General features: G+C 38.2%; 1 protein-coding gene across 1 annotated transcript in view; it reads right to left on the minus strand.

The window, feature by feature from the left end:
- LOC140235702 (methionine synthase-like) overlaps positions 1-27,328 on the minus strand; it is a 304,954-nt gene that overhangs the window by 226,096 nt on the left and 51,530 nt on the right. Inside the window, exons 8-10 of the mRNA XM_072315720.1 lie at positions 25,452-25,564; positions 13,560-13,700; positions 10,718-10,903 (exon numbers count right to left, since the gene is read on the minus strand). Coding sequence (XP_072171821.1) covers positions 10,718-10,903; positions 13,560-13,700; positions 25,452-25,564 — 440 coding nt within the window. The remainder of the gene's footprint in view (positions 1-10,717; positions 10,904-13,559; positions 13,701-25,451; positions 25,565-27,328) is intronic.

Genomic DNA, 27,328 nt, shown 5'->3' on the forward strand with positions numbered 1-27,328 from the left:
GAGATACGGGGTTACCTATGATAATTTGTTGTTTGTTTACACCGTGTACATCCGCCCCCTTCTTGAATCTGCTGCCCCAGTGTGGTGCACCAATCTAACTCATGAGCAGTTAGAAGCGTTGGAAAAGGTACAGAGGAGAGCTCTCCGCCTCATCACTTAACCCTTACGTGTCTTCTATGAAGATGCTCTTCATGATATGAACATCGAATCGAACATCGAATCGAAGCTGTCCTCCTTTTTTGTCATTTGTCAGTGTATACGTCAGTCTTGTGTGTCTTTTACGTTGGAATCCGAGGAAACATATTCCAAGGACGCTGTTGGTTCGTATTGCAGTTTGAATATTGAGTTCATTTTGTGACTATGGAGGTGAAAATGTCGACGTTTCTGTTCGAGCTTGCTGTGGTTCTGTATGTCCATGCATTGATATTCTCGTGCGCCACGCTTCGGCCGTTCACCTTGCAAAAGACCCGCTTGATACCGGTACCTCCGTGTAACTGACCGCTATCGAAACAGCTGTGTCCCATACCTCACGAGATTGTTGAATATGCACGGTGTATGATTGAATAATTTGTTGTTTATGATGTAATTATTATGTTGTTTGTTCGTCGTCGTCGTTGTTGCAGCATACTCTTGTCAGAGCGTAGCTTCCCACACGGCAGCATGATACAAACATCTGTTTTGAGCCATTCTAGTTGCTTTCTCCATAGAACCAAATGTCTCCCTCACCGTTCTGTCCCATCCTATTTGGGTCTTCCTCTACTACGCTTTCCAGGAAATTGGACCATAAGGACTCTCTTTTTCATCCCACTGTGTCTCATAATATGCCCAAAATATCCCAGCTTCTGTTTCTTTACATACTTCAGTAGCCAGTCACTCGGTACATTGAGTACCTTTCTGATGTCTTCATTTGTTCGTCGTTCCACTCACGGGACTCTCAAAATTCTGTGATCACATTTATTTTCAAATGCACAAATTCTTTTCTCATCTGCCTTCCGTAGAACCCAAGCTTCGGATGCGTAGGTTGCAATTGGGAAAATGCAGGCTCTGAGAACTCTGAGTTTTGTCTCCTTGTCTTGTCCTTGCCACAGTTTCCTCATGGCATTCAATGCCTTCAAACCCATAGCTAGTCGGCTTTTAATTTCCCTGCTGTTATCACCATTTTGCTGCATTCTCACCCCAAGATACTTGAAGTTGTCAACCTCCTCCAGTATTGAACCATCAATGCTAACTCAATGCTAATGTTGTTTGCTAATGCTATTTTTTTTTGTTTAGTTCTTATCAATTATGTTATATCTTATTGCCAGTATATGTTCACGTTAATGCTCATTTTATGAATTTATGCCTTTACAGTTTGATGTTTTTATGTGAATTAGATAGTGGTATTATGTTGAGACATAATGTGTTTCGCAGTTATGGGATTGGATTGTACATGGAGTTGTATTGTGGAGGAGATAGTAGGGATTATGGAAATAGGTGTTTATATGGGGGAAATAGGTGAAATATGGTTATTGTGAGATGAGGTTTTGTGGTATGATATGTAGATTTACAGATTGGGTATGCTGTAAACATTACATCATAACAAAAACACAGGTGATCAGAGTTTGGTATTCACACTCTCTCTTTCAATACCTCACTTGCACTCCCTCCCCCTCTTTCCCTTTTTGGCATTATCACTTGCTTTTTCTGTTATTTTTTTTTTCTTTCTCATACACACCATTACGCCAATACAACATACTGGTGCATTATTAGTCCTACTGATTTCCCACTTTTGTTACCCACCAGTGATCACCCTCTATAGTGTAAGATAGAGATCGCATTTTGCCATTAAATGTACAGGTATCTTATGAGTAGTATACTCACCCTCATGAATTTATATCATACGGTGCTTGTGCAATAAGAAATAATTTATTAGTTTGTGTATTTGTATTGTAAAGTATTCTTTGTTTTGTGTTTTCTGTAATAATTGATATGAGTAATTGGATTTGGGGAATTGACGTTAAGTTCAGCTAAAAATGAATGCAAACACAGTTATTTGAGTATCAAAGTGTTAATGGTTAATGAGGTTTTTTTTTTTAACAGATGATATGCAAAATATATTTATCGAATTTTTATATTGCATTGAATCAATCATAAGGAAATGTGGTGTATTTGCTATTGTTAAAATGTTTATATAATGTCTGTTGTTTGATGTAATTCATACGTTTTTCATGTGATGCATTATAATTTAGCCTTCGCGCTACTACTTTGCATGTTTGTTTCAATAAACAATTATCAATCAATCAATCTGTGCATGTACTGCCCGTCAGTGATTCTCTTGGGAATTTTGAGGTCGTGGGATCAAAGGTCAAGGGTCAAGGGTCAGGTTGGATGCTAAGGGTTTGTTGTTTGGTGCTGATTTTTAAATTTTCTTTTTTATGCTTTGATGCAAGAATTTGTGATAGGTTAGGTGAAAGTTGAAAATTTCTGGATTTTTAGATATTCGTTTTTTTCTTCTTAATAATGTGGGTGTTCATTGAATAGGGCCTGGCGGGTGGGGGAACACTCTACATGTTCTTAATAGATATAATGTATTTTTTTTTAATGTTTTGTCAATTGTGTGGAAATATTGTTACATATTGTTGAGATGTGTTGTAGACTTGTTGGGAGAGCCACACATTGTGCCATAGTGACACCTTGAGTTTGTTTACATTCATATGATATTTTTTGTGATGTATATTCATAATCAAATTCAATTATTTTATTGTTCAGAAACTTAATTATTCCATGTTTAGTTCGGTTACTTAATGGTTTGTATATTTGTTTTTATAACTGCGCAATATTTCTCAGTATTTGTAAAGCATTATTATTTGTTAGTTTTAATACATGCATTGTTATTGAGGGTTATAGGTTTAGTGAAAAAACATTTATGCATGTACTGTTTGTCGATGATTTTCTTGGGAATTTTTGGGTCTGGGATCAAAGGTCAAGGATTTAAGGCCAGGTTGAAATATTAAGGTTTTATTTGTTTGTACAGTGTTTTCGTCATAATCATATTGATAGCTAATTTCAACAAATAACATTTTTTATGATGTCATATATGTGTTTGAATTGTAAAATGACCAATTTCAGCTTTTAAACTGAATGTTCTATTTTATTGTCGTCAAACCTATATACTGTAAAAGTGAAAATTTTCACAGTGTTGAAATTTTTGCGCAACCAGAAACTTCTTACCCAGCCACGCGCAGAGAATTAGTCGCGCGAAAATATCCACTTTTACAGTAGAAAAGAATAAAACAGAATTATATCAGCGTGAATGCATTGTGCAAACATTAGGTTACAGCTGCATTGGCCAATGATGGTGTACCCGGAAATTGTTATGGAACAATTTTTTTCTTGCTTTTTGTTGTGTTTAGAATTACATGCATTGTACTATACACTTGCCTTCTAAGCCAAGTCAAAAAAATACTCTGTGTGGTGACAGTCAGTAATGTATACAATTCTGTCATATAACACAGATATCACCCCTCCTCTCTGCACGCTCATCACTTGTTCATGCAGTTTGCAGGGACGATGTTTCTTACGGGTGATGTTCATTACTATATTCCAAAGCTTTGTTCATCTAACAGTGAAATAAATTTCGATTGTTATTCTTAAGATTCGTTATTCTCAAAACACACATTTGTATAGGTAGATGTTCAATATTCGAACATGAAATAGGCCCTTTCATTAATCTGAACATTTGTGAGGTTAAATATTCCAAAGCGCGATTATTCACCTAGAAACTTTGCATTTAAATACAACTAAAAAAATCAAATGCAAGTCCTCCAAATCACACGCCATTTTGCATTTAAACGCTCATGCATTGCTGAAAAGACGTGTTTGATTTCGTACGAAACTAGAAAATTGTATGAAACTGGGAACTCTGTGGCATTTAAATGCAACTTTCGCAGTGACCGAACTCAGTAGCATGGGAAAGACATTGCAACATTTACAAGTTTCAAACTAGGGAATTGTGATGCAGCTTCCTTTGTAAAAAGGAGGAGGAGACGTATTCACATATATTTCTGTTTTGTGAACAAGTTCAAAGAACTTGGCAAGAAATAATAGATAAGAGTTGAGAGAAATAGACATCAGGGATGGAAATTTGATTTTTATGGGGATCCAAGGAAACTCTCATAGAATCAAAATGTGCAAATTCCATTATTTTCATTATAAAATACACTCTGAAAAAAAAGTAAACACTTTTTTGTTTTCATAATTTTTTCTAGAAGATTTTGATGAAAATCAATGTATTATATACCATATTAAAGGCAATTTGATTGGCTATCAACCTAGTAGGTCAATATAAAGGGAAACTTTATGCATGAGTGAACACATTTGTTTTTGTCCTTCAAGGCACAAAAGAAAAAAATCACAAAAATTGACATAGGTTTGAGTTTCTTCAGTTTGTCTCCCTCTGAATAATATCTTTCTTTCAAAATTGACAAAGTCTTTCATTTGCGAATGCCCTTTAAGATATCGATAACAAAAACACTAGTTGAAGAAAATGAGAGACATGAATAAAATAGCAAAAATAAGTTTTCGTTCTCTTCATCTCTTCTATATAACCTCAAACAATATCAAAGTGGGAAACTTAAGGGGGGTAAAAATGAATTTTCTGTCAACTCAAACTTCAAATGAAATAGGGATTAAGGACATAGAGATGATTAAGTGAACGAAACATCTTTATTCATTCAATTTAGTAATTTAAGAATTCTTGTGACCAATTCAAGAATGTAATTTACAATTTTCCTAATTTGAGAAATCAAGTCAAAATCCTACCATTTTTGTTAATATTGCTTCTTCTTTGATTTCATTTGAATTTGGATTTGACAGAAAATTTTTCATTTTCCTCCATCAATTTTAGCCTTTATTGTTTGGGCTTCAAAGATATTATAGAGATCATAGGTATATTTTTGCAACTCAATACATTTTCTATTGTCTTAAATTTGTCTATTGTTCTTATTGTTACATGGAAGAGCATTTATGCATGAATGACAACTTATTCATATTTGCAATTTTTACTTTTGTGTCTTGATTGAGAAAAAACTAGAAATGTCGCTATGGCGACTGGTATGCCTCCGCCATAATGTATTATTCTCCCAATAGGTGTATAGTACAATATCTTCACAATGTGTGATGACAGTTTCACATAACTGGCAAAATATCGAAAAGACAGGTTTGTCAGAAATGTCTTGAATGTTCACTTTCCTTGAACTAGGTTTGCTATTATTGTCTAAGAGTGCAGGTACATGTATTTGGGGAATTGATGATTTTCACTTGACTTTTGACCGACCCTTTTATAAGTTTATGCATTGAGTAATTTTCAATGTATGAAGAAAATGTATAATTACAGTGTAAAATATATATATATATATATATATTTTTTTTTTTTTGCATTTTAGCCTGGCCTTTGACCCTTAACCTTTGACCTTTGGACAGGAAATTTCCTAGAGAATTTCCATTAGGTAATACATATATATATATTAAGTTTAAAAAATAATCCTGCAAGCATTGCATATACTGGTACATGAGGGAAATGGTGAAATTTTGAGGAGTTGACCTTGACCTTTGACCCCCTGACTATTGACCCATGACCCCTAAATTCCGTACATAATCCCTGCCAGTCAGTGCATGCGTATGTACTAAGTTCCATGAATATACATTGAACCATTTGCGAGAAAAGTGAAAATTGTAACATTTTCACCTGACCTTTGACCTTTTGACCTTTGACCCTTATGACATGAAACTCTTTCTGGAGAATCTTTACGCAGTAGTACATGTCTACACTAAGTTTCAAGAAAATACCTTCGGGCATTGCATAGATATGGGGGAAATAGCAACATTTTTAGCATTTGACCTTGCCCTTTTGACCTTTTGCCAATTTCACTAAAAATCACTCAACTAATAACCCCATCATATGTCATTCTTGGACCAAGTTTGGTGAAAGTTCCTTCAACCAGGTTTGGGTTATCACGTAAACAGATAAATTTTTGGATTTGACCTTGATCTTTGACCTTTGACCTCGGTCCAATTTCACTCAAAAACTAATCAAGTAATTGTCCCATATCATACATCATCCTCGGACAAAGTTTGGTTGAATTTGCTTGATCCAGACTTGAGTTATCGCGTAAACGGATACAATATCATGATTTGACCTTGACCTTTGGCCTTTAGCCAATTTCACCAAAAATCTAATCAAGTAACTGCCCCATTATTCTTTATACTTGGACCAAGTTTGGTAAACTTCCAGTCAATATTACTCAAATTATCGTGTAAACGAATGCAGACGGACGTATGGACGGACGGACAACCCGAAAACATAATGCCTCCGGCACCACTTCGTGGCGGAGGTATAAAAAGGTGTTCACTCACGCGTAAAGTTTCCCTTTTTATTGACTTACTCAGTTGATAGCCAATTCTCACTATCACTAATGACGTAAAAAGTACCCAGATGTTGATTTAAGCGTCATTTATGGTGCATTATGGGATAGTCCGGTAGCAAAGTCACTTCCGTTCGTACGCGCATGATACACAACCGACTGTATTCTACGTGTACTTCCTGTTTTCTCGACTTGAATTACAGCTTTAATATGATTTGAAATTTCTCCATTCTTAAGAAATTGCTGTTAATACGACTATTGGTTGTTGCTGCGAAGCTGCCATGTTTTGTTTGCACGACAATAAATGAAAAAAATCTGCAGAAATAGGACCCTTACTGGCATGCGAGACGTGACGTGGCCGCATGGGTGAAGTTTGCGGGTGACTCCACAGCGCAGTATGTGCACGCGCGACTTACTAGTAGTGGTAGTAGGCCTAGTGCCTACGTACTTACTTGGAAGAAGTTGCTTCGGAGACAGGATAAGTTCGAGATCACGGTTCGTTCCCGATTGTGTTCGCGACATTTCGAACAGAGAACAAATTTTAAAAAAAGATGGGCATTCCATGACGATATCCAGGTGGGTGAATATTTTCCAGCATATTTTCAGCGTATGCAGAAATGACTGATCTGTGATGTGCACATCGATCGCATGATCAAGCAGTACGCTGTACCGGTATGTGTTAGCTTAAATGCGTGCAGTGGTGTATATATGGTGCATGCTAATGCAAGGCCGGCCGCCGGCTTAGGACAATGCATGCGGGGACTACAGTGTATGAGTATGACAGGCCTGGCCACTCGCTGGCTCAGGCGGTACAGCCGCCTTATATACTGTACTAGTATCCGTGGTCGGCGCGGCGCTATAAGTAAAGTACACGTACGTGCACGCTAGCGCTGTGCAAATTATGCCCCGCGCCGGAAGTGCCCTTGCTACGAAGTGCACTAAATCTTGACGAAAAAGCCACATCCGGGTACTTTTTACGTCATTGGTGATAGCGAGAATTGAATTACCTTTCGTATGGTATATAATACATTAACATTTAGCCAAAAATTTTATGAGAAATGTAAACTTGAAAAAGTGTTTGCTTTCTTTTTTTTTTTTTGCTGAGTGTATATCATATATTTTTCCAGATCAAAAGGAGTGCTTCCTTCAATGAACAGAATTTTAATGATCATTATAGATTGTAAAGATCAAGAAAAGGAATTAGTGATTAAAACTTGTAAAATAGGGCTACATTTAGTGATATGGGAAGAGTAAAATATTTCGGGAATTTAAGTAGAGTACTTTGTTTTTATTGAACTTTTTTTTTATTATTTTGTTTGGCAGACTGTAGGATGTAATTGTTTGGATTTTTTTTGTTTGCAAATTTATGTTGTGTAATGTTAGTCTAAATGAAAATGTGGGAGTAATAGGTGTGCCTTTGGCCTGTGATCTGGGCGGGGGATGCGGCTGTTGTCTTTGCTGTGCCACTGAGCGTCTGCCGAAGGGGGATTGTTGTCTCTGCTGAGCGGTGCATCTGGTGCAGTGGGGGTGCGGGCGGTGGGGGCATCCGCCACCTACATCTGCCCCCTACATCTGCCCGTCCTGCTTTGGCTGTTGGTTTTCTTGTCAACATTGGGTAGATGGAGGTTTTTTGTACCAAAACTGCCACTGATTTTGGGTCGATGGCTGGAGGGCAGTGGTTGGGGTGGGGTGGATGGGTGTGGGAGGCGGCTGCTTCGCACGTGCTCCCTGTTTGTGGTCTCGCTGCATCGGGCGTGGTCTTGCCGCATACTAGTGCAGTGCGTCGGACATTTTGCGTGGCAGCGGGGATGGTGGCTGCTCTGCCTAGATTGCAGACTAGTATGCCTGTGGTATTTGTTCGCTTATGACTAAATATTTGCTTTTGTGATGATGGATATTGAATATGAGGGGTGTTTTTTTATTGTTACTTGAGGGAGTGTGGGGGTGCATTGTAGGATGTGTAAAAGAGTCACTGAAGTGTGACTGATAGAAATGAAGTTTTAAGATTTTATATTTTGTTCTTCTGTAAGATTCTAGTAGGCCTTCTCGGTTGCTGCTTCTTTTTTTTTTTTCTTTGGTTGGATTTGGTTGGAATTTAAGTAATAATTTTTAAGGTAGATTTTTATTAATTGTATGTATGTTGAATGTGATGATTTTTGTACTTCTGGTTATGAAATTATTCCTTTTATGTCGATGTATAGTTTTATACGATGAGATGTACATCTGTGCAATTCCACCTTTGGTCGCCAAATCAGATTTTTAATAAAGACCTTTCAATCAATCAATCAATGTAAGCAGTTGTGCCTTGTTCCTTCAGAAGATTGCTCATGTTTTGGAGGTTGTTTTCTTGTCTCTCCAATCTCTCTTTCACAAGTGCGATCTCCATGTCCTTTTTCTCACTTGTAACTTGAAGATCATGTCACCCTTTTGTTTCTCTATCTCTCCCTTGAGCTCTGTCAGTCTTCTGTTCACAGATTCTTTGATGACCGAGAGGAACTGTTTATTTGTAAGGAGGTCTTTCATGATATCCTGATCAGGGACAGTTGCATAACTTCTCTCACCTCCTTTGTCTTTGATCTGGCTGAGGGTGGAACAGAGGCTATTGCTCTCCACTGATCAGGTGTAACCAATGTACACATATGGGATCAACAAAATGGAGTTTAGGAATTCAGTTGGGCATTCACTGGAGAGGTTGTTGTGGCAAATATCATATATCATATTCCACATACTAAGAATCTTGCTATTGGATTGGTCAAGGGCTGATCACATAATAAAGCATACTTTTGCCAATCACATCACCCGAGAAGAAAAGTTCGTTACAGTCTATGATGATAGTCATTTTGTTTCGCTGATCTCTTAGTCCACACAGTCCTAACGCGTGATATAACTTACAATTTTGAGTACGCGCGAAATAAAAGTACATTGCACTGTGTTCTATCATTTGACATGGGTCAAGTGATAGACCACAGCGCAACGCACTTTTACTTAGCGTCAGTGAGATGATGCCGCTAGTGTTGTAATCGCCAGCCCACATCTAAAGCTGACTTGTATGTTACCGTACCACGCATGCACGTAGTGTAGTTGCCTTGCCCGTATTTCAGAATGTCCAGTTTTTTTAGCAACATGATTGGTAAGTGAACGTTGCTTAAACCCTAAGGCTTGGCCTGAGGATACCTAGATCTAGATCTAGGTCTAGACTCTCCAACTCTCGCTAGACCTAACACGTAGGCCCTACAGATCTACAGTTTCAGTGTTTTTGGACTAGTCTAACTAGATCTAGCTGTGTTCTTCGCCGCCCACCCCCCCCCCCCCCAGGGTCTTGTTCCCGACAGTAACATCGATGTAAAAAAAAAAAATGATTTCAGATGTGGAATCAAACAGGAATACAGCAATGTGGAATATGAAGCAAATAATCAACTTTTGGTTTCAGGCAATGAGACAAACTATCACTTCGTTGGCAATCTGAATGCATAAGCTATCTTTCCTCAGCTGCGATTTGGAAAGATAGCTACATCCAGATCGCCTCGGAAGTCATAGTTTGTCCCATCACCTTCACCAACGTTGATCGTTTGCTTACTAACAGGTGTGTAGGGTTCGGCGTCTGTTGTTGATGCAGACTCGGAATTCTTTCGGCATGAAGGGTACTAGGCCTATATGAACATGGCCTGTGACCTGAAATGTCGAGAATCCCTCATCAGAATGGTATGGATGGGCAAAACAACTTGTTTAATTTAAAGAAACGTGCGAGTCTAAAAATTATAAAATGATAGAAATTATTGTCTTTCTACTGATATACTTCTTTCTATCTACAGACCTGATCTTTGAAGAATGGATTTAAGAGCTTGCTAAGTGGATGCCATCGTTCAGTTTCACTCACTGTATATATCTTGTGTCATGTACAGGCCTAGACTGCTCTTTGTTGAGGTGCATTATGCCCCAGGTAAATATCCAATGTCTCTGTAAGTGCATTCATACTGAGGGCACTAAAGTGATACTATTGGCATCACACTAACTGGCTCTGCCCTAGGAAATAGTTGGAGATACCTTGACAGTAAAGACATTACAATATATATACTTCCAAGGGGGTGTTTCATAAAGCTGTTCGTAAAGTTACGAACGACTTACGAGCGACTGGTGATCGCTTCTTGTGCTAAATTATGGAAATTCTGATAAGTATAACACATCAGAACTGATCACCAGTCGCTCATAAGTTGTTCGAAACTTTACGAACAGCTTTATGAAACAGGGCCCAGAACTTTGATATAAGACCCTTAGCATGTGTGTAACTCTCAATGAGGATATGCTACATCTCTTACCTGTCCTATTTCATCAAATGCCATAACAACAACTGCTGCTCCATGCTTCTTGATTACTCGGGCCTTGGCAATGAAGTCCTCCTCCCCTTCCTTCAGGCTGATACTATTGACAATGCACTTTCCTTGGCTACACTTTAACCCTGCCTCTATCACTTGGAACTTAGATGAGTCGATACACAGCGGGACCTTCAAAAATAAGAGAATTGTTTAAAATGCTTGTGAATTTGTGCAGTTGGAATGTGACTAATTTACTCCCTCTCTCAACAATTCCACTAAATGATCATTTCACAGCACAAGTTTGAATTACACTTGGTCAGATCATATCAAAGAACATCATAATCATTCAGGTTCAAGTATACCAAAAAACATTTGGTCTTGCCAAACATCTCAAAGAGCCGCAAAGATTGTACGGTTCGTAGTGATATTACTAGCAAAGCATTCCTCATTTTTTGGGAAAGTGGATTATCGCATCACACTAATCTCACTATTTGATTGACATGCCATAAGCTTGGGGTACTCCAGGCTTCAGTGTTGTGTCCTTAATGCACTGACAAGCTGATGCATTTCTCACAGACACCTGCCCAAGTAAACTCAGAGAGTATAAGTATCTAATCTTCAACAGGTTAAGATATATGGTTACAAGTTTGTTATCACAGCTACCACACTTAAATAATCGGTGCTAATAAACCAAATGCCAATTCATCCCTGTGAGGACATGTCTAACATAATTACAATAGTTATATTACAATAGTAATAGTAATAGTAGTAGTAGTAATGATAGTAATACTTGTAATAATAATAATAATAGTTATAATAATAATAATAATAATAATAATAATAATAATAATAATAATAATGGCAAACACTCCAAAAAGCGGCAGTGCTGGGGGTGGAGAGAATCCTCAGAAAGGTGCTTGGAAGTCTGAGGTTCCAGGACGAGCAGCTCCTGCTCAAGCTCCACTTCTATGGAATAAGAGGACAGCTCTATCTTGGATCTAGGACTTCCTCCAAGGGTGCAACCAACAAATGACAATCAAAGGGATCAAGAGCAACACTACCAGCAAGTCTTCAGGTGTGCCCTAAGGCACAGAGTTGGGATCTTTACTCTTCTTAAATGATCTTCCTAAATGTGTCTCATCACCATATGCCTCTATGCTGATGATGCTCTCATATATATCGATCCATAGGGTCATGTGAGGACACTGAAGCTCTACATCAAGACTTAGCCAACGTTCAGGAATGGGAGCAAAAGTGGCTTATGTCATTCAATCCTGACAAGTGTGAAGTGCTACAAATTTCCAACAAGCTTTATAAGAACATCATTGCATCAAACTCATATTCCATCTATGGGACAGCACTCCTAGTTGTGGATGAAGTAAAGTACTTGGGCGTCACAATGGATTGAAATCTCAGCTGGAAATCCCACATTAACAACATCTGCAAGAGTAACAGCACCCATGGTTTCCTTCGACGCACTCTGAGGAGATGCCCACAGGCTATCAAAGAGCAAGCCTATAAAACTTACATCTGGCTGATTCTAGGGTACTCATCCACAGTGTGGGACCCGCATACATGTACCAAAGAGCTCATATCTCAAATAGAGATGGTGCAACAATGAGCAGCTGCCCGCTTTCTGTTGTCTGATTACAAACAGAAATGCTGTAGAAACTACAATCTTATGGCAGTCACTCAATGAACACCATTTCCACAACAAGGTAGTCATGCTATACGATCATGAAAAGCCTTCCCTGCAGCCCCATCCAACACATTCCCAGCTTTAGAAGGAACGAGAGCATACCAGTATCTAGGGACAATAATTTTCCGTAACAAAAAATGGGCTTCTCTGTTTCAGAAAATCATGAATTATGTTTCAACATGGTGGAAAAACGGAAATTCTGTTCTCCTATAGAGATTGTACACACACAAAAAATGCAAATTCCGTTTACATGTATATTTGCATGCAAAAATGAGCAAAAATAAAATACCATAAAAACTCATGCATATGGTGCACCTTTTTGGCATCAGGAAATAATAAAAGTTGGGGGTGCGCCTTATATACAGGTACAACAGAATTGCAGCAAAAGTTCTGACATACATGTACTCAGTATGCAAATGTACACCAAATTTTATAATGTCAAACTTGGGCTATGTGTAATGTATATACACATGAGTTGATTTTCTGTGGGTTCAAAAACAGAATTTGTGACATGAAATCCAGTTTCCCTTACCCTGTACCATAATCAGTCAGTCTGCCACAACGATAATGCATACATGCCAGCTGTACATGTTGCCAATGTGTGAAACACATGCACTGTGTTTCAGTGAACAGAAGTTTGTGTTTGATAAAGGAATCAATGTCTTTTACAAGCAGAAAACAAATGACTGTTGATGATAAAATAAACTAAAATAGTAATCAGAGCAACCCCATGGTTCAGAGGTAAAGTTCTTTCGAATTTTGAAAAGTAACATGCAGTTTTGCAGAGCGTGAGACCAGCATGCACAGTGGGTGATTTCAAGTTCAGTGCTGGTGCTACTGCTAGACCAGTGCTTTCTCAGCACAAGCACCGGTGATAAAATCAAACTTGAAATCAGTCGGTGTTGGGCGGTTGACCTCAAAATTATGATGAATATAGTTGGTGCTGGGCTCTGTGTTGAATGTCTGCTGAAGCGAGCTCCATTTGTGTAGGCGATTTGCATGCTTTTTTCTCACTGGCCAGCACTAGCCCCTAGTAATTATTACCTTTGTCACTTCAAGTTCGGTACTGGTGTTAGTGTTACTGTGCGAGACACTGGTACCAAATACTACATCATTTGTCAACATATATCAGCACATGAAACTGACCTTGCAGATGTCAGGCTCTGAGGCAATGAGATTAACAAATCTGGTCATAGCTTTGACCCCGTCCAACATGCCTTCATCCATGTTGATGTCCAGAACTTGTGCACCTGCCTCCACTTGGTCTTTGGCAACATTTAAGGCTTCCTGCACAGATAAATGGGAACAAATTTGATATTTATCACTGACTCTTAATTACAAATGCAAATAATCCATTAATCACACAGAGCATACAGAAATTTTGTCAAGTCACTTGTGTGAACAACATCAAACTAAAAATGTTGCTCTATGGTGACTGGTATGCCTCTGCCATAATGCATGGTTCTCCCAATATATCTATAGTACGCTGTGACAATGTGTGATGACAGTTTCACATAATTGGCAAAGAATTAAAATCACATATTTGTCACAAATGTATTGAGTGTTCATTTTCACTTGAACTAGGTTTAATTGGATGGATGGGTATATTGTTTAAGAGAGCAGGTAAATTGACCTTTGACCTTCAGCCTATGCACCCAAAAGTTGATAGGCACAACTTCGTCCATTCATACATACATATACCGAAATTCATTACAATATCTCAAATGGTTTTTAAGTTACGTTGTCCACAAAATTCATTATGGAAGGATGGGAAGATGAAAGGACAGAAGGACGGACGGAAGGAAGGACATATGGACGGACAACCCAAAACATTATGCCTCCGGTGACACTTCGTGGCAGAGGCATAAAAAAAAAAAAATAATACATGTATGTGTCGTGTACTGGTATGTGTATTGAACAGTGAGTAGCTGGTTTTAAGCATTGATTCTTTTCAAATAGCAAGAACAATGATACATTTGAAATTATGGGCATTTGGTCTAATAACCTACACATACATAGTCATCTTTGAACACCTTTTCCTCTCACAGGGGAACCCTATCAGGGGGGTTTTCATCAATTTAGTCAGCGTTGACAAGTTGTCAGTCTCTGACAATTTCAGCAAAATCCTTGGTTTTGATTGGCTGAGATGCTCTGGTCACTGACTGTTACTATGGTTATTGTCAGAGACTGACAACTTGTCAGCGCTGACTAACTAGATGAAGTGCTGCAACAAACATAGTCACAGATTGAGACACTGCTTTGCTTAGAAGGCTACTCAATGACAGGTCCTCGTGATCAAATATCAACGTTTTTTTAAAGCCTCTCTGTCACATCATGGTGGTACATGGTGCACTAAATACAACAAATTATCACAAAACACAACACTTGAATCAAGGATACCCGCGGGTCAGCATATATTATATTTAACTGCGACTGCATTTTTTTTTCTTTTTTTCTCTCTTTTATTACTTTTTTATGTCTTATTTTTCAGTGCTTTGTTCTGTTGCTTCAAGTGTGTTCATACCCATTTTTGTACATATGTTATCTATTGTTCAATAAAAACATAAAAAAAAAACAACAACAAACACTTGAATCAAGCTGCACCTACAGGGCACTCACTCCACTCCTTGGGGAGTAATCCAGGCAAGCAACAATTTGCATGCATGTCGACCTAATGACCTTGAACAATACACTCTTAAAAAGGGAAGATTTACACAATTACTTTTATCACAACAAAAACAATTAGACCTTGAACCAAACATTATATTTGACTGGCTAGCTTCATCCACTACTGTGGACTTTCTGAAGCCGAATGACTTGCCAAATCAGTCAAATATAAAGGTTTGTTGAAGTTCTAACTGTTAGCTATGATATACCTTTCCCCAAATACTGAAAGTTTTTAGTAACACTTGATTGTTATACAGTGGCCCAATACCTGTAATGCAAATTGTTTCTGCAAGCTACTTCCTTTAGTCTGATAGTCACCTCAAGAGTTACTTGTCTAACATCATACAACTATGCCAAGTGGCATCTCACTAAAGTACAATGCGGATACAAAGGAATAGCTGTCATTGTCTTGCCCATCTTTACTAGGGGGAAAAAAAAGACATAATATACAAGAGAAGTCATTAAAATCTATAGAAGGGAAAGAAAATCATACCTAAAATCACTTTTTTCTCCCTGCTCACAACAAATATCACATTATTTTGGTTTGGTATTGTAGAGAAAGTATCAGCCTACCAACATTGGTGTCATACATACATGTATATCAGAAATGTTGCAAAAATTCACTTCATTATGTTTCATGTGAGTCATTAACTATACATAGCCCAGTCACTGTAAAAAAGCTACAGGGCTGTACCAGGTGGTGTACAACAACAAAGCAAACACGAAGCGAACATGGCCATCGCGTTGAGTTTTGATACTTGACATCATTTTATGTCACCTCAAACTCAGTAAAGACAATCTCCATTAATTAGACTTCATTTCTATGTTATTAATATTGACATACACAATTCACAACTTGACGAATATGAAGATTATATGCAGCATGTACGAACTGTACATCATCTGTCACTGATGGCCATTTTGAATAATCGGGACCACAAAGTGCAGCTCTGATCGTGTGAACTCCCCATTATTCGAAATGGCCATCAGTGAAAGACGATGTACAGTGTACCAATCGCACACGCTGTCGTGTTTTTACAGCGATTGGGCTGTGCATATTTAGTGAGTCATGTTCTTTAAGTCATCAGTTACTTCAAAACTATCTTTCTAGTGTGCTCTTTTTTCATATTCACTACCTTCCAACAACTCATCTCTGGTTAAGTGCTATTACCTTGATTTTACTATATTTGGCATTCAAAAGCTGTAGGTGAAACTTTAATCCATGAGCAGCATAATACAAATTTTACTTTTGGTAACTGGTAGATAATGACCAAGAAGTGTACTGTTATTTACCATTTATCACAACACCAGATTCACTATTTTCACCTTGCACTAATGTTTAGATATCCGGGACTCAAAAGTGTGTTCTACGTTTTATTTGGAAAACAGGAGGTAACTAGAAATGTCGCTACAGCGACTGGTTATACCCCCGCCAAACAACATTTCATAAGCTTTGGTCAAAACAACATTTCATAAGCTTTGGTCAAAAAACTGACGAAGTAGTTAAATCCGCAAGATCTTTCCTTGATCTTCTGCCATTAATATGCCGTTACCATAGCAACGTACTTTCGGGTACTGTCGAAAAATGCGTCTTGCACATCTACAACCAAAGGCACACATCTGTACCAAGTTTCATGGAAATTGGGCAAAAACTGAGGAAGTAGTTTGCAACACAAAATTTTCCATCATTTTGGCTCATAATATGTGAGCTGTTACCATGGCAACATACTTTTTGTCACTGTCAAGAAATGTGTCATGCTGTAACCTATATCCTAAGACAAACATTCAATATGAATTCCATGAGAATTGGAAGAACACTGATGAAGCAGTTTTGCCATGAAGCATTTTGCCCTATATTTTACCAATAACATGCCGTTACCATGGCAACGCACTTTTTGCCACTGCGGAAATATGTGTCTTGCACATTAACATATTCAGATGAACATCTGTACCTAATTTCATAAAAATTGATCAAAAACTGTGGGAGGAGTTCGCGACGCAAGATTTGTAGCCATTTTTGCCCATAATATGCCGCTACCATGGCAACGTACTTTTGGGTACTGTCAAAAAATACGTCTTGCACATCTACAACCCAAGGCACACATCTGTGCCAAGTTTTATGGGAATCGGTTGAAAACTGAGGAAGTAGTTCGCGACGCAAAATTTGCAACGGACCGACCGCCCGACCGCCCGACTGTCCGCTGATTCCTATATACCCCCTTCAAACTTCGTTTGGCGGGGGTATAATGAATTCCTACAAAGATATGCAATACAGTGTACTTCCATCATTAGGAGAATAAAAAGCCTCAGTGTATGGATGGGCCATTGCGGAATTGTTGAGCTCCTCTACACAAAGATAGCTGCCAGAGAACACATTTTGGTAACACGAAAAATCGTCTTAAAATGTAGCGATCAAAGACAGTTCACCCTAGTTGGCATGTTCATTATAAAGGAGTCTTTTTTTTAAAAAGTCAATTGGGTCAAAGAGAAAGATATATAAAGACACTGGCCCGTAGTTTCTGGAATATATGGGTAATGGAAGGCAACTTCTGTCACAAAATTGAAGAAACGGTACATATGGAGAGATTCTAGGTGTCTTTGTGTCCTCTATACCTTGACAGACACTTGTCATAGAGTCTCGCAATTCACAAAATGCTACTGGTAAAACCAATGTCTGTTTCATTGACACATCCCAGATGTATTGTAGTTGTCTATGGAGTCAAACTTGTGTTCTCTTCCCAAAGATGTTTGTTTTGTTTGTTTGTTTGTTCGTTCATTTCCATCTGAGAAGATGGCTGGATAGCCCATATTCTGCTATACTAAGCTGGTCTTCCATGGGGTCCAGTTGGTTGTGAAGTGGGACCACTTCACCGAGTTAAACACCCTGCTCTTTGCGATGAATGAATGAAGCGGGATCTTTTACGTGCATGAGTTGTGACTCTCTCATACACGGGACCTCCATTTTATGTCCTATCCGAGGAACAGAGTGTTTTGCCTCTTGCTAGAGGGGACAGTATGTTTACACACAACATTGCTCAGTCCAGACTCGGGGTTTGTGATTTTGTTATTTGTTATTTTACCTTTCATGTCAGATCAGAAAATTTTATAGTAATCCATGAAAATTTGCTGGTCCAAGAGTGATTTTTACTGGTCTGGGACTGTCGGACCAGTGCCAGTGTTCAGCATTGAATGAAATAATCTCACTAGTATCACACTACAAAACCTGTGGAAAAATACAACATGAGTGTAAAAACTTCCTGATTTTCATGCTGAAGTGCCAAACTCTGCAAACAACTGATTTTACAAGGACTTCAAGGGGAAAACAAGGGAAGTGTCAAAATGTGTCTCGCCCATTCGCGTAGAAGAAATGAATGTTTTTCTAACTCCCGGAAGTTCATTGACCCCACCTTAACCTTTGACCTTGTGGTGGCCTTCAACTCCCCAAGGGACATTTACCAGCCAAGTTGATTGATTGATTGATTTTATTTCCGCAAAATAAAAATATGTACAGTACTTCTTGTTGAATAATACAAAGAAATTATCACAAAAGTACATGAAATTGCGGCTGGATAGCCTTACTCAGCTCCGCCCTCATGGTGGAGCTGTTCTACCGGGGGGTCCAGAAGAAAACACACTCGATATATCTGAAATTAATATGCAAACTTGTATCAACAAAAACTACACTACACAAAATTAAAATAACATCCACTACTACCCTACAGTTATACAAACACTATTACCATGATGGCAACAAGCCAAATCAATTAATTTAACAAAAATATACATCTACGCTTCAAAGAAAAAGAAGAAAAAAAATACATCTGCAAATACACTTAAATTAAAAATTTGATACTATTATATAAACACGATCCTCTATAACTAAAAGACTTGCGGCAGTATTGAGTTTTGGGTTCTGGAAGAACAAGAGTACCAACAGAATGAAGATTATATTGCGTATCGGAAAATCTAAACATCTCTTTTAAATACAATGGAGAAAAATTATTTATGGCTTTAAATGTCATGGAGTACAAATGATCTTTGCGCCAGGATTCTAATGTTTGAAGGTTCATCAGAGTATGGATTTCTTGATTTGAGACGTATTTATAAGGGTTTACTCGAAGAATTATTCTCAGTGCCCTATTTTGTAATTTTTGTAATTTATCTGTGTGTTTTGCCGCCGATGATCCATAAATGATATCGGTATAATCAAATAATGGGAGAATAAAAATTGTATATATCGATTTCAAAGTTGAAGTATTTACATAACTGCGTAAACGGCCCAGAAATTTCACCAGTTTGACAATATTCTTACACATTGTATCTATATGTGTATCCCATTTCAGCTGTTGATCAATCATAACACCAAGGTATTTCACAACATCCTTCTGTTCTATTCTATTTCCAGAAATAAATAATTTTAAATTTTTACATATACTTACTAGATTATAACGAGAACCCAGTAACATACATACTGTTTTTTCACAATTTACACTAATCTTATTTAAACACATCCATTTAAATATATGTGACACTGCACCTCAAAACAAACAAAAAGTCGCCAAACATGAATTTTTAGTTAAAACCATATTCTGAAAGAGCAGACTTTAAGCTTTAAAATGATGTATAACTCAAATCAAATGGACTCTCCTAACCTATCTAAATATTGGAAAGAAAGCACAAACTCAGGAAAAGTGTGAACTGAGAAAAGAGGCTCTGAAGTACAGTGTGTATTCAAGCGCTTAATCTTTACCACACCGTGCTGGCTGTGCGATGAATGGGACAAAAAACAGCAAGTAAACCACCAGAGTAACAACAATGAAGGGATTATCAGATTAAAATGAAATTGAGCATGCCTCACTAACACATTCTGTCAATAATCAATGCAAAATTTCAAAGCAGTAGCACTATCCTTTCAAAAGTTATTAGAGTTGAAAGTGAAGGGTGTGGACAAGGTTTTTTCAGAAATGAAAAAGGGATTCTAAAGACACACCTAATCACACTTTTCTACTAAAATGTTCGAGATAAACTGCTAAAAGAAACACACTTTCCTGCCCGTTTTATGATGCCAAATTTTAGCATAATGTAAAAGAAGACCCACTCTTTCAGAAAATATGAAAAAGTCAAGTTCGGCTAGATTGACCCATTTCACTTATTTTCAGTCCTCACGCAAAATCAGTGTGTGCGACTTTATGTTCGTTTTGAGGTGCACGGTCACATATGTTCTGCAGCTCAGAATTCATTACACACTCTATTTCATTTACACTTTTTCCCGAGCAATACAACACTGTATCATCTGCATACAAATTTACCTTACATCGTTCAATATAATAAACCAAATCATTGACCTATATGATAAACAACAGTGGCCCGAGAATTGAGCCCTGAGGCACGCCGTGATCAACTTGTTGTAATCGTGATCTCGACGAGTTTATCTGAGTGCAAACGTGTCGTCTCTTCAAATAACTTTCAAACCATTTTAAACTTTCCTTCGACACCCCTATTTCACAAAGCTTCTGAATAAGCATATCTGTGTCCACAGCGTCGAATGCTTTACGTAGGTTAATAAAGACTGCACCGACAGAGCAACCGTCATCTATGGCCCGATACCAGTCATCCGTGACCTTTAACAATGATGTGACAGTTGAGTGTCTTGACCTGAATCCAGATTGTTCCTGGTTCAATATGCTATTATGTTTTAACCCTAAAAGGGCTGGGGGGGGGGGGGGGGCGGAATCCGCCCCCCCTCGATGTTTCGCGCTATAATTCTGTAACTCTATAATTCTGTAATTCTGTAATTTCTTGACTTTATTTGTTCGAGTCTCGCACAACTTTTGAGACCAAATTTGCAACGTCCGCGCATACTTTTGCGAAGCCATGCCCATTTTTGTAACGGAATGTCGCCCCAAAACGGGCACAATTTTGTGATTTTGTGTACATTTCCTATGGAAAACAGTGCTCTGTCATGAAAGTCATAAAAACCTGATTATTTCTACAATTAATCATTTTCATTTATTAATTTTGTGCTAATTATGGTAGAAAAATGGTCAGTGACAATTTCCAATGAAAAAACAAAGAAAAAACAAGAGTTGAAAAACAAGGAAATACATAAGAAATTCTGAAAACAATAAAATACATAAGAATTGAAATGAGTTTTGGAACTTTTTGTGATGTACAATTGTTGAATATGCTAAAACAGATACACAGATCAAAAATTAGACTCTCAATGCTTTTAATTAGGCTAAAATATGATCTTGAGCTTAATTTGCATAATCAATTAATTAAAATTAGAAATTGATTGTTTCAAAAAATATTATGACACGATCTTTTAGATTATGACTTGGGTCTCACGCATGCGAAATTTCATCGCGATCGCACCACCGATGGCCGAGATCTCGGGGGGGGGGGGGGGGGGGGGGGGCAGAATCCACCCCCCCCCCCCCCCCCCGGTCTGAGCATAGCCAAAAAAGCCCGGCCCCTTTAGGGTTAAGTAGAGAGACAGCTGTGACTGGACAATCTTTTCCAGCACCTTTGAGAGAGGAGAAAGAATTGAAATCGGCCTATAATTGTTAGGCAGGAATTTGTCTCCAGACTGAAAAACTGGTATTATTTTTGCACATTTTCACCGATGAGGAACATGCCCTCTAACAGTGACCGATTAATAAGGTAAGTAAGTGAATGCCAGATTTACACCAATATTTGCAAAATAATCATTAAAATCATTAACTCATGCAATATCATCGACTGAATCAGTCGACTTGGGTCTACTGCCTGATGAGGATAATTCCTTCAACACATCCCATGGTTGATTTGGCCTAGATTTGTCTGACAGCCTCATTTTATAGTAATTCTTTTTCGATTTCCTAATCAGTGAAGTAACTCTGTTTCTTATTGGCTTGTATTCTTCCCATAATTCATCATAATTAGCTTCTAAAATATGTTTGTGATTTTCATCATTTCCATCCAAAATATGCATATGTACCTTTTTGGCTTTTCCTTTTAACTTATCTTGTTGTCTTATTAATACAATAATCTCCATAGTCATCCAGGGTAAGTATTTATTCCTGACACGTGTCTTTCTCACTAGCATGTGTTTATTCACTACTTCAAGGAAAAGCTCTTCCCACACTTTAACAGCATCATCAAGGTTTGAAATATCTTCTACAATACTCCAGGTTTGGTTTCTTAAATCGTCCAAATACAATTCAGTATCTATATTTGTCATTTTCCTGTATATTATCGTACGCGGGTTACATTTAGTAGTTTTGCATCTCCATAACAAATAAGACATTGAGTGGTCGCTCAGACCATTATGAATGACACCATATGTACTAACCATCTCTGGATTGTTTGTAAGGATATGATCTATCAAACTCACTGAGTTACGCGTGATTCGTGTAGGTTCCGTAACACTGATTTCGGGTAATGCAAAAATATCATGAATTTGTTTTAATGTTCTAGTTTGTATTGACGGTGGCGTTTTTAATAGATCACAGTTTAAGTCGCCCATGATAATATCAGTATTAAAAGAATCAACAAAAGTCAGAAATTGTTCATACAAATCAAATGTATCATTTCCAATGTTTGGCGGTCTATACCATGTAACAAATATAATTGCCTTTTCATAATCAAACCTCATGTGAATTGGTATTACTTCAAGGTTTGTTATTTATGGATGATTTAACAATTCATATTTCATATCGTCTCGTATATACACTGCAACGCCACCTCCATTTCTATTTCGGTCTTTGTGAATTAGATTATAGCCTTCAACTTTGAGCTCATTATCTGAGACAGAATCATCTAACCATGTTTCATTTAGAGCTAAGACTTGCACATCATTTTCGAGTAATATACACCTTATCTCACATAAGTTTCGTAGTAAGCTACGGATATTCAACTGTAAAATCTTGACACCTTTGCCCTTCAGTTCTGCAAAATGTAATGAATTTTTCATAGGAGAATGAATTATTCCATTTTCATCATTATCAGATAGTTCATCATTGACACTCTGCTCTTTTACTAGTGTTCAGCGGAAGGTAAGTAAATTGACAATTTGAACATTTCCAGTTCCAGAACTCAACATTTGGACTATCACAATCTTTAACACATACACCAGCACATTTCATGTGTAGCCACTGAGAGCATCGTGTACACTGAATTCCTTTTTGATTACTTCAAATAGATTTTTGACAACCAACACATGGATACTTGGGTCCCATAAAAAATAACAAAGGGGGCTTCCTTTCTTTTACTGCTATAAAACTGCTTTACAGAAAAAAAAAGAAAAAAAAAAGGGGTGGTCTTAGAGTCTATTTAGGTCTTCCTTGCCATGAACTTGTATCATTGTTCCACCATTCGTAGTTGGGACCAACACTAGGATGCGACCATCTGACGACCATGCAGCTTTGACTCGTGGTACCCTTTTCGCAGATTGGAGAAGTTCGGAGTTTTGCTTCGTGAGGTTTTCGTCGATCCCGTTCCCTGTCCCTTTTGACATGACCTCGCTACGTGTCCGGTACGTTGTGAACTTCACGATGATCGGTCTCGTAGGTGTCTTGCGACGATTGTTGCCTCTGCTTTTTTCCAGCCCTTGTCGCGGTTGGATACGGTGCGACCTGTCGATGTCATCAGCCTTCAATTGAATGCCCAGGTGTCGGGAAAATATGCCGCGGACTACCTTGGTTGTGTTCTCTGACTTTGATTCCGGTACTCCAAATACCATCAAGCAATTGCGTCTGGAGTACTGTTCCAAAGTGTTCAGATTGTCCTGCAGTTTCTTGACAATAGAAGCCTGTTTTTCAAGATTCTTTGTGAGAGAAGACACCTCCTTTGTCCTCTGATCGAGCTTGGACTCCAAATCTATCATCTGCCCCTTGGTCTTTTCAAGTTGATCCACGAACTCTCCAAGCTTCTTTTCAATGGCCTTACAAACCACTGACTCAATTGCCTCTATGAAAGCCTTGCTCTGAAAAGATTCTTTGTCTATGTCACGAGCAATCTGCTCTATTTGTTCGACCGTAGGCTTCGATCTTACACATTGTTCAGTTCCAAGACAAGATGGCGTCGAAAAGCACACAATATCAAAGCATATATCTCTGTGGCATATGAAACACTCGACCAAAACACGTTATGTATTCCATCATACCGATAAGAACCACAAACAAGAGTTGAAGTGTAAAATGCCACACGAAATATACAGTAGACTTTATCGTAGCGGAATGTATCAAACCATTTTAAAGTCGGGGCTCAAAATTCTCGTCGCAAACTTCAATCAGGTGGCGAAGTCGAAAGACAGCAACATGTGGGACTACACATTCAGATATGTGACGCTGGACTCAGTTTGTCAGCAAAACTTGCTATTTCAGGCGAAGAACATGTCTCTCAATATCCAGCTTGTAGTAGATTTGTTCACATTTTTATCCCACAAGAGCACAACGACCGTCCAGGTTGAAATGTTATAGAATAGGAGAGATTTAGATGAAAATATCACCACTTATGTCTCATCACGTCTCACCACATCACGTCTCATACAGGATCGTGTATGATCCCTATGTCACAAACGGATATAGGGATCAAAAGTTATGAGCCATAATTGAAAGGCGTCATAAAAACTTAACATTGGGCCCTAAATGTTTGTTGACCCCTGTTCTGTGACCTTTGACCTTGTGATGACCTTCAACTCCCCAAGGGACATCTACCATCTAAGTGTAGTCACAAACAGACATATATATCAAAAGTTATGAGACATAAAGGAAACGCGCGTAAAAATTTAACATTGGGCCCTGAAGTTCATTGACCCCTGCTTGTGATCTTTGACCTTGAGATGACCTTCATGTTTGGTAAAATGTGTAACTTTGTATATCCACTCTTCCCTCCGAGTTTGATTGATATTGAAGTCCTCAGTAGAGAGGTATTCAAGTTTTTGTAGCATTATGGATGGACGACGGACGGACAGACGCCGCAGGCGATCCCTTAGTCTCCCCTCACCTCCGGTGGGCTCAACAAAAACTCAGTGTATCTGTCTCCGTCTGGTTGGAGATGTAGCTAAATGGCCATAGACTCCCAAATCAAATTGTTATAAAAACATTACATAGTCACATCATGTTATAAAAACATTATACAGCCACATCATAACTTTGATTACAAAAATTCAAGAGAGATCAAGAATAAAATATTTAGAGAGAAAATCTATTACACAGGCTTCCCATTTACTCATCATACATTTTTTTTTTTAATTTCTAATACAGTCTAAGTACAAACAATAGCCAAATCAGTTGATGTCATTTGTCAGAATAAGGGTTTGCTCCACTGAACAGCATGAAACTGACAGACCCAATCCAATGGAATGACTATATCAAATGAATTACTCACATCGTAGTTATCATTCTTGATCAGCTTTGCAAACCGCCTAGAGCCAGCCACGTTGCAGCGTTCACCAATGTTGACAAATAGTGTATGCTTCCCTACAATCATAGGCTCCAATCCTGAAGGTTTAGTTTAAAAAAAGAAGAGGGCACAATGGTTAACAATGCACCATTAACTCAGCATTCACTAAATGTACATATAAGCTACAAGCCATAGGTTCAGATAATCTAAGATGCCTCTTTGACCTGCCACTGTTGATAAAAATGGCTACCTACATGAACAAGTGAAGGAAGAAATACATTATGTAAATAAATCAAATGTTATGAATTTTAATCAATATATAAATACATTTGGCAAATGAATGTAAAAACATAAAGAAACAAATAAGAAGACACGTCCAATATGTGATGAATATTTTCCATACAGTTTACGATGATTTCTTTGCAAATTTTGCTAGCCTATAGACATTTTTATCACGTTACGGAAAAATATATTCAAACTGAACAAAGGTAAAGAATACAAGAAACATAGAAGAAAGCCCAGGACATAACAATGGAAACAGCAAATGCAGGGCAAATACATACACAATAACATATGCACAGGACAATAAAAGAAAAACTGACAACAAGCACACCAATATGGTGAACTTTCCTCTACTTGAAAGGTGGTGAGAACACGTGGTAATAGTAGTTAAATACCAAATATATATCAATCATTGTTCTCGCCACTGTATATCACCCTTGTCGGCCCTGACAAGCATGAGCTTTGAAGAGACAATTACCAACAAATGTAAAACTTGCTGGACAAGGGTGATATCACATGTGAACTTGCTTGGGGGAACTTACAGTTCAGACCATGTTCAGACTGCCCATCCGGCCTGTGCCTTTTTCTTGTTTCTCGCAGAAAAGAAGCTTGAATTTCAAAGCTTACAATCACAAAAAGTTATCCACACAGAACGCAACATTGCGGCTCTACATGCACACCACACACTCGCTCAAATGATCTGATTCGGGATCTACATAAAACAGCGTTTTGTGTGAATTCGCACAGGATAGACAGCCACCTACCTTGGCCTGCCCCTCGAGTCTTGGGTACATGCAGGGAGAGAGGGCGAAAAGAGAGAGGCCGCCGAGGGAGAGTGAGGCTGAGGAAGTTTGACACACACATGCTTGTTGTCGCACTTGTTGTCGGGTTATGCAAAAACAGAGGGGCAATATGAAATGCATGCCCATTACTCCACCAAGGTTGCGCTTTTTTTTTTGGGGGGGGGGGGGTGGTGGATTGGCTGTTTTGATTTGTTTGTTTATCTGCCTGTCTCTCTATTCACAAAATAAGTCAAAAGTTGAGAGCAGATTAGGATGAGATTTTCAGGAACAATTGGTTGGTAATGACACGAGGAAGAAATGATTAAATTTTGGTAGTGGTCAGGATCATCGCCGGGATCCACCGCCAGGATCCAGGATTTTTTTATTTTGTTCTGTATCTTTAAAGGATTCATATAAATTCTACTACATTAAGTAAGCTGGCCGTTGGCAATGATGCGAAAATAAATGCATCCAGAGCATGTTGGATGGCTATGGAATCTTTCATTGCCATTCCCTCCAAGTTTGATTGAAATTCCTCATTGGTTATAATGAATTTCGATATAACGAAAGGAAACTGCTGGTCTCGAGGACTTTGTCATAACGGGAGTCCACTGTATGTAAGTGCCAGATGCCCTGTGCATGTCAATGTAACCAGTACAGGCTTAATTACTTTTTTGAAAAATCTTGGGGCATATGTAAGGCCATTCGGAAGAGCTTTAAATTGCAAAAACTGATCTTTCCAGACAAAGCTAAGGAATTTTCTAGATATAGGTTAGATAGGTACAGTGTAGTAAACAG

This window comes from Diadema setosum, chromosome 1 (assembly GCF_964275005.1).
Source record: "Diadema setosum chromosome 1, eeDiaSeto1, whole genome shotgun sequence".
NCBI lineage: Eukaryota > Metazoa > Echinodermata > Echinoidea > Diadematoida > Diadematidae > Diadema > Diadema setosum.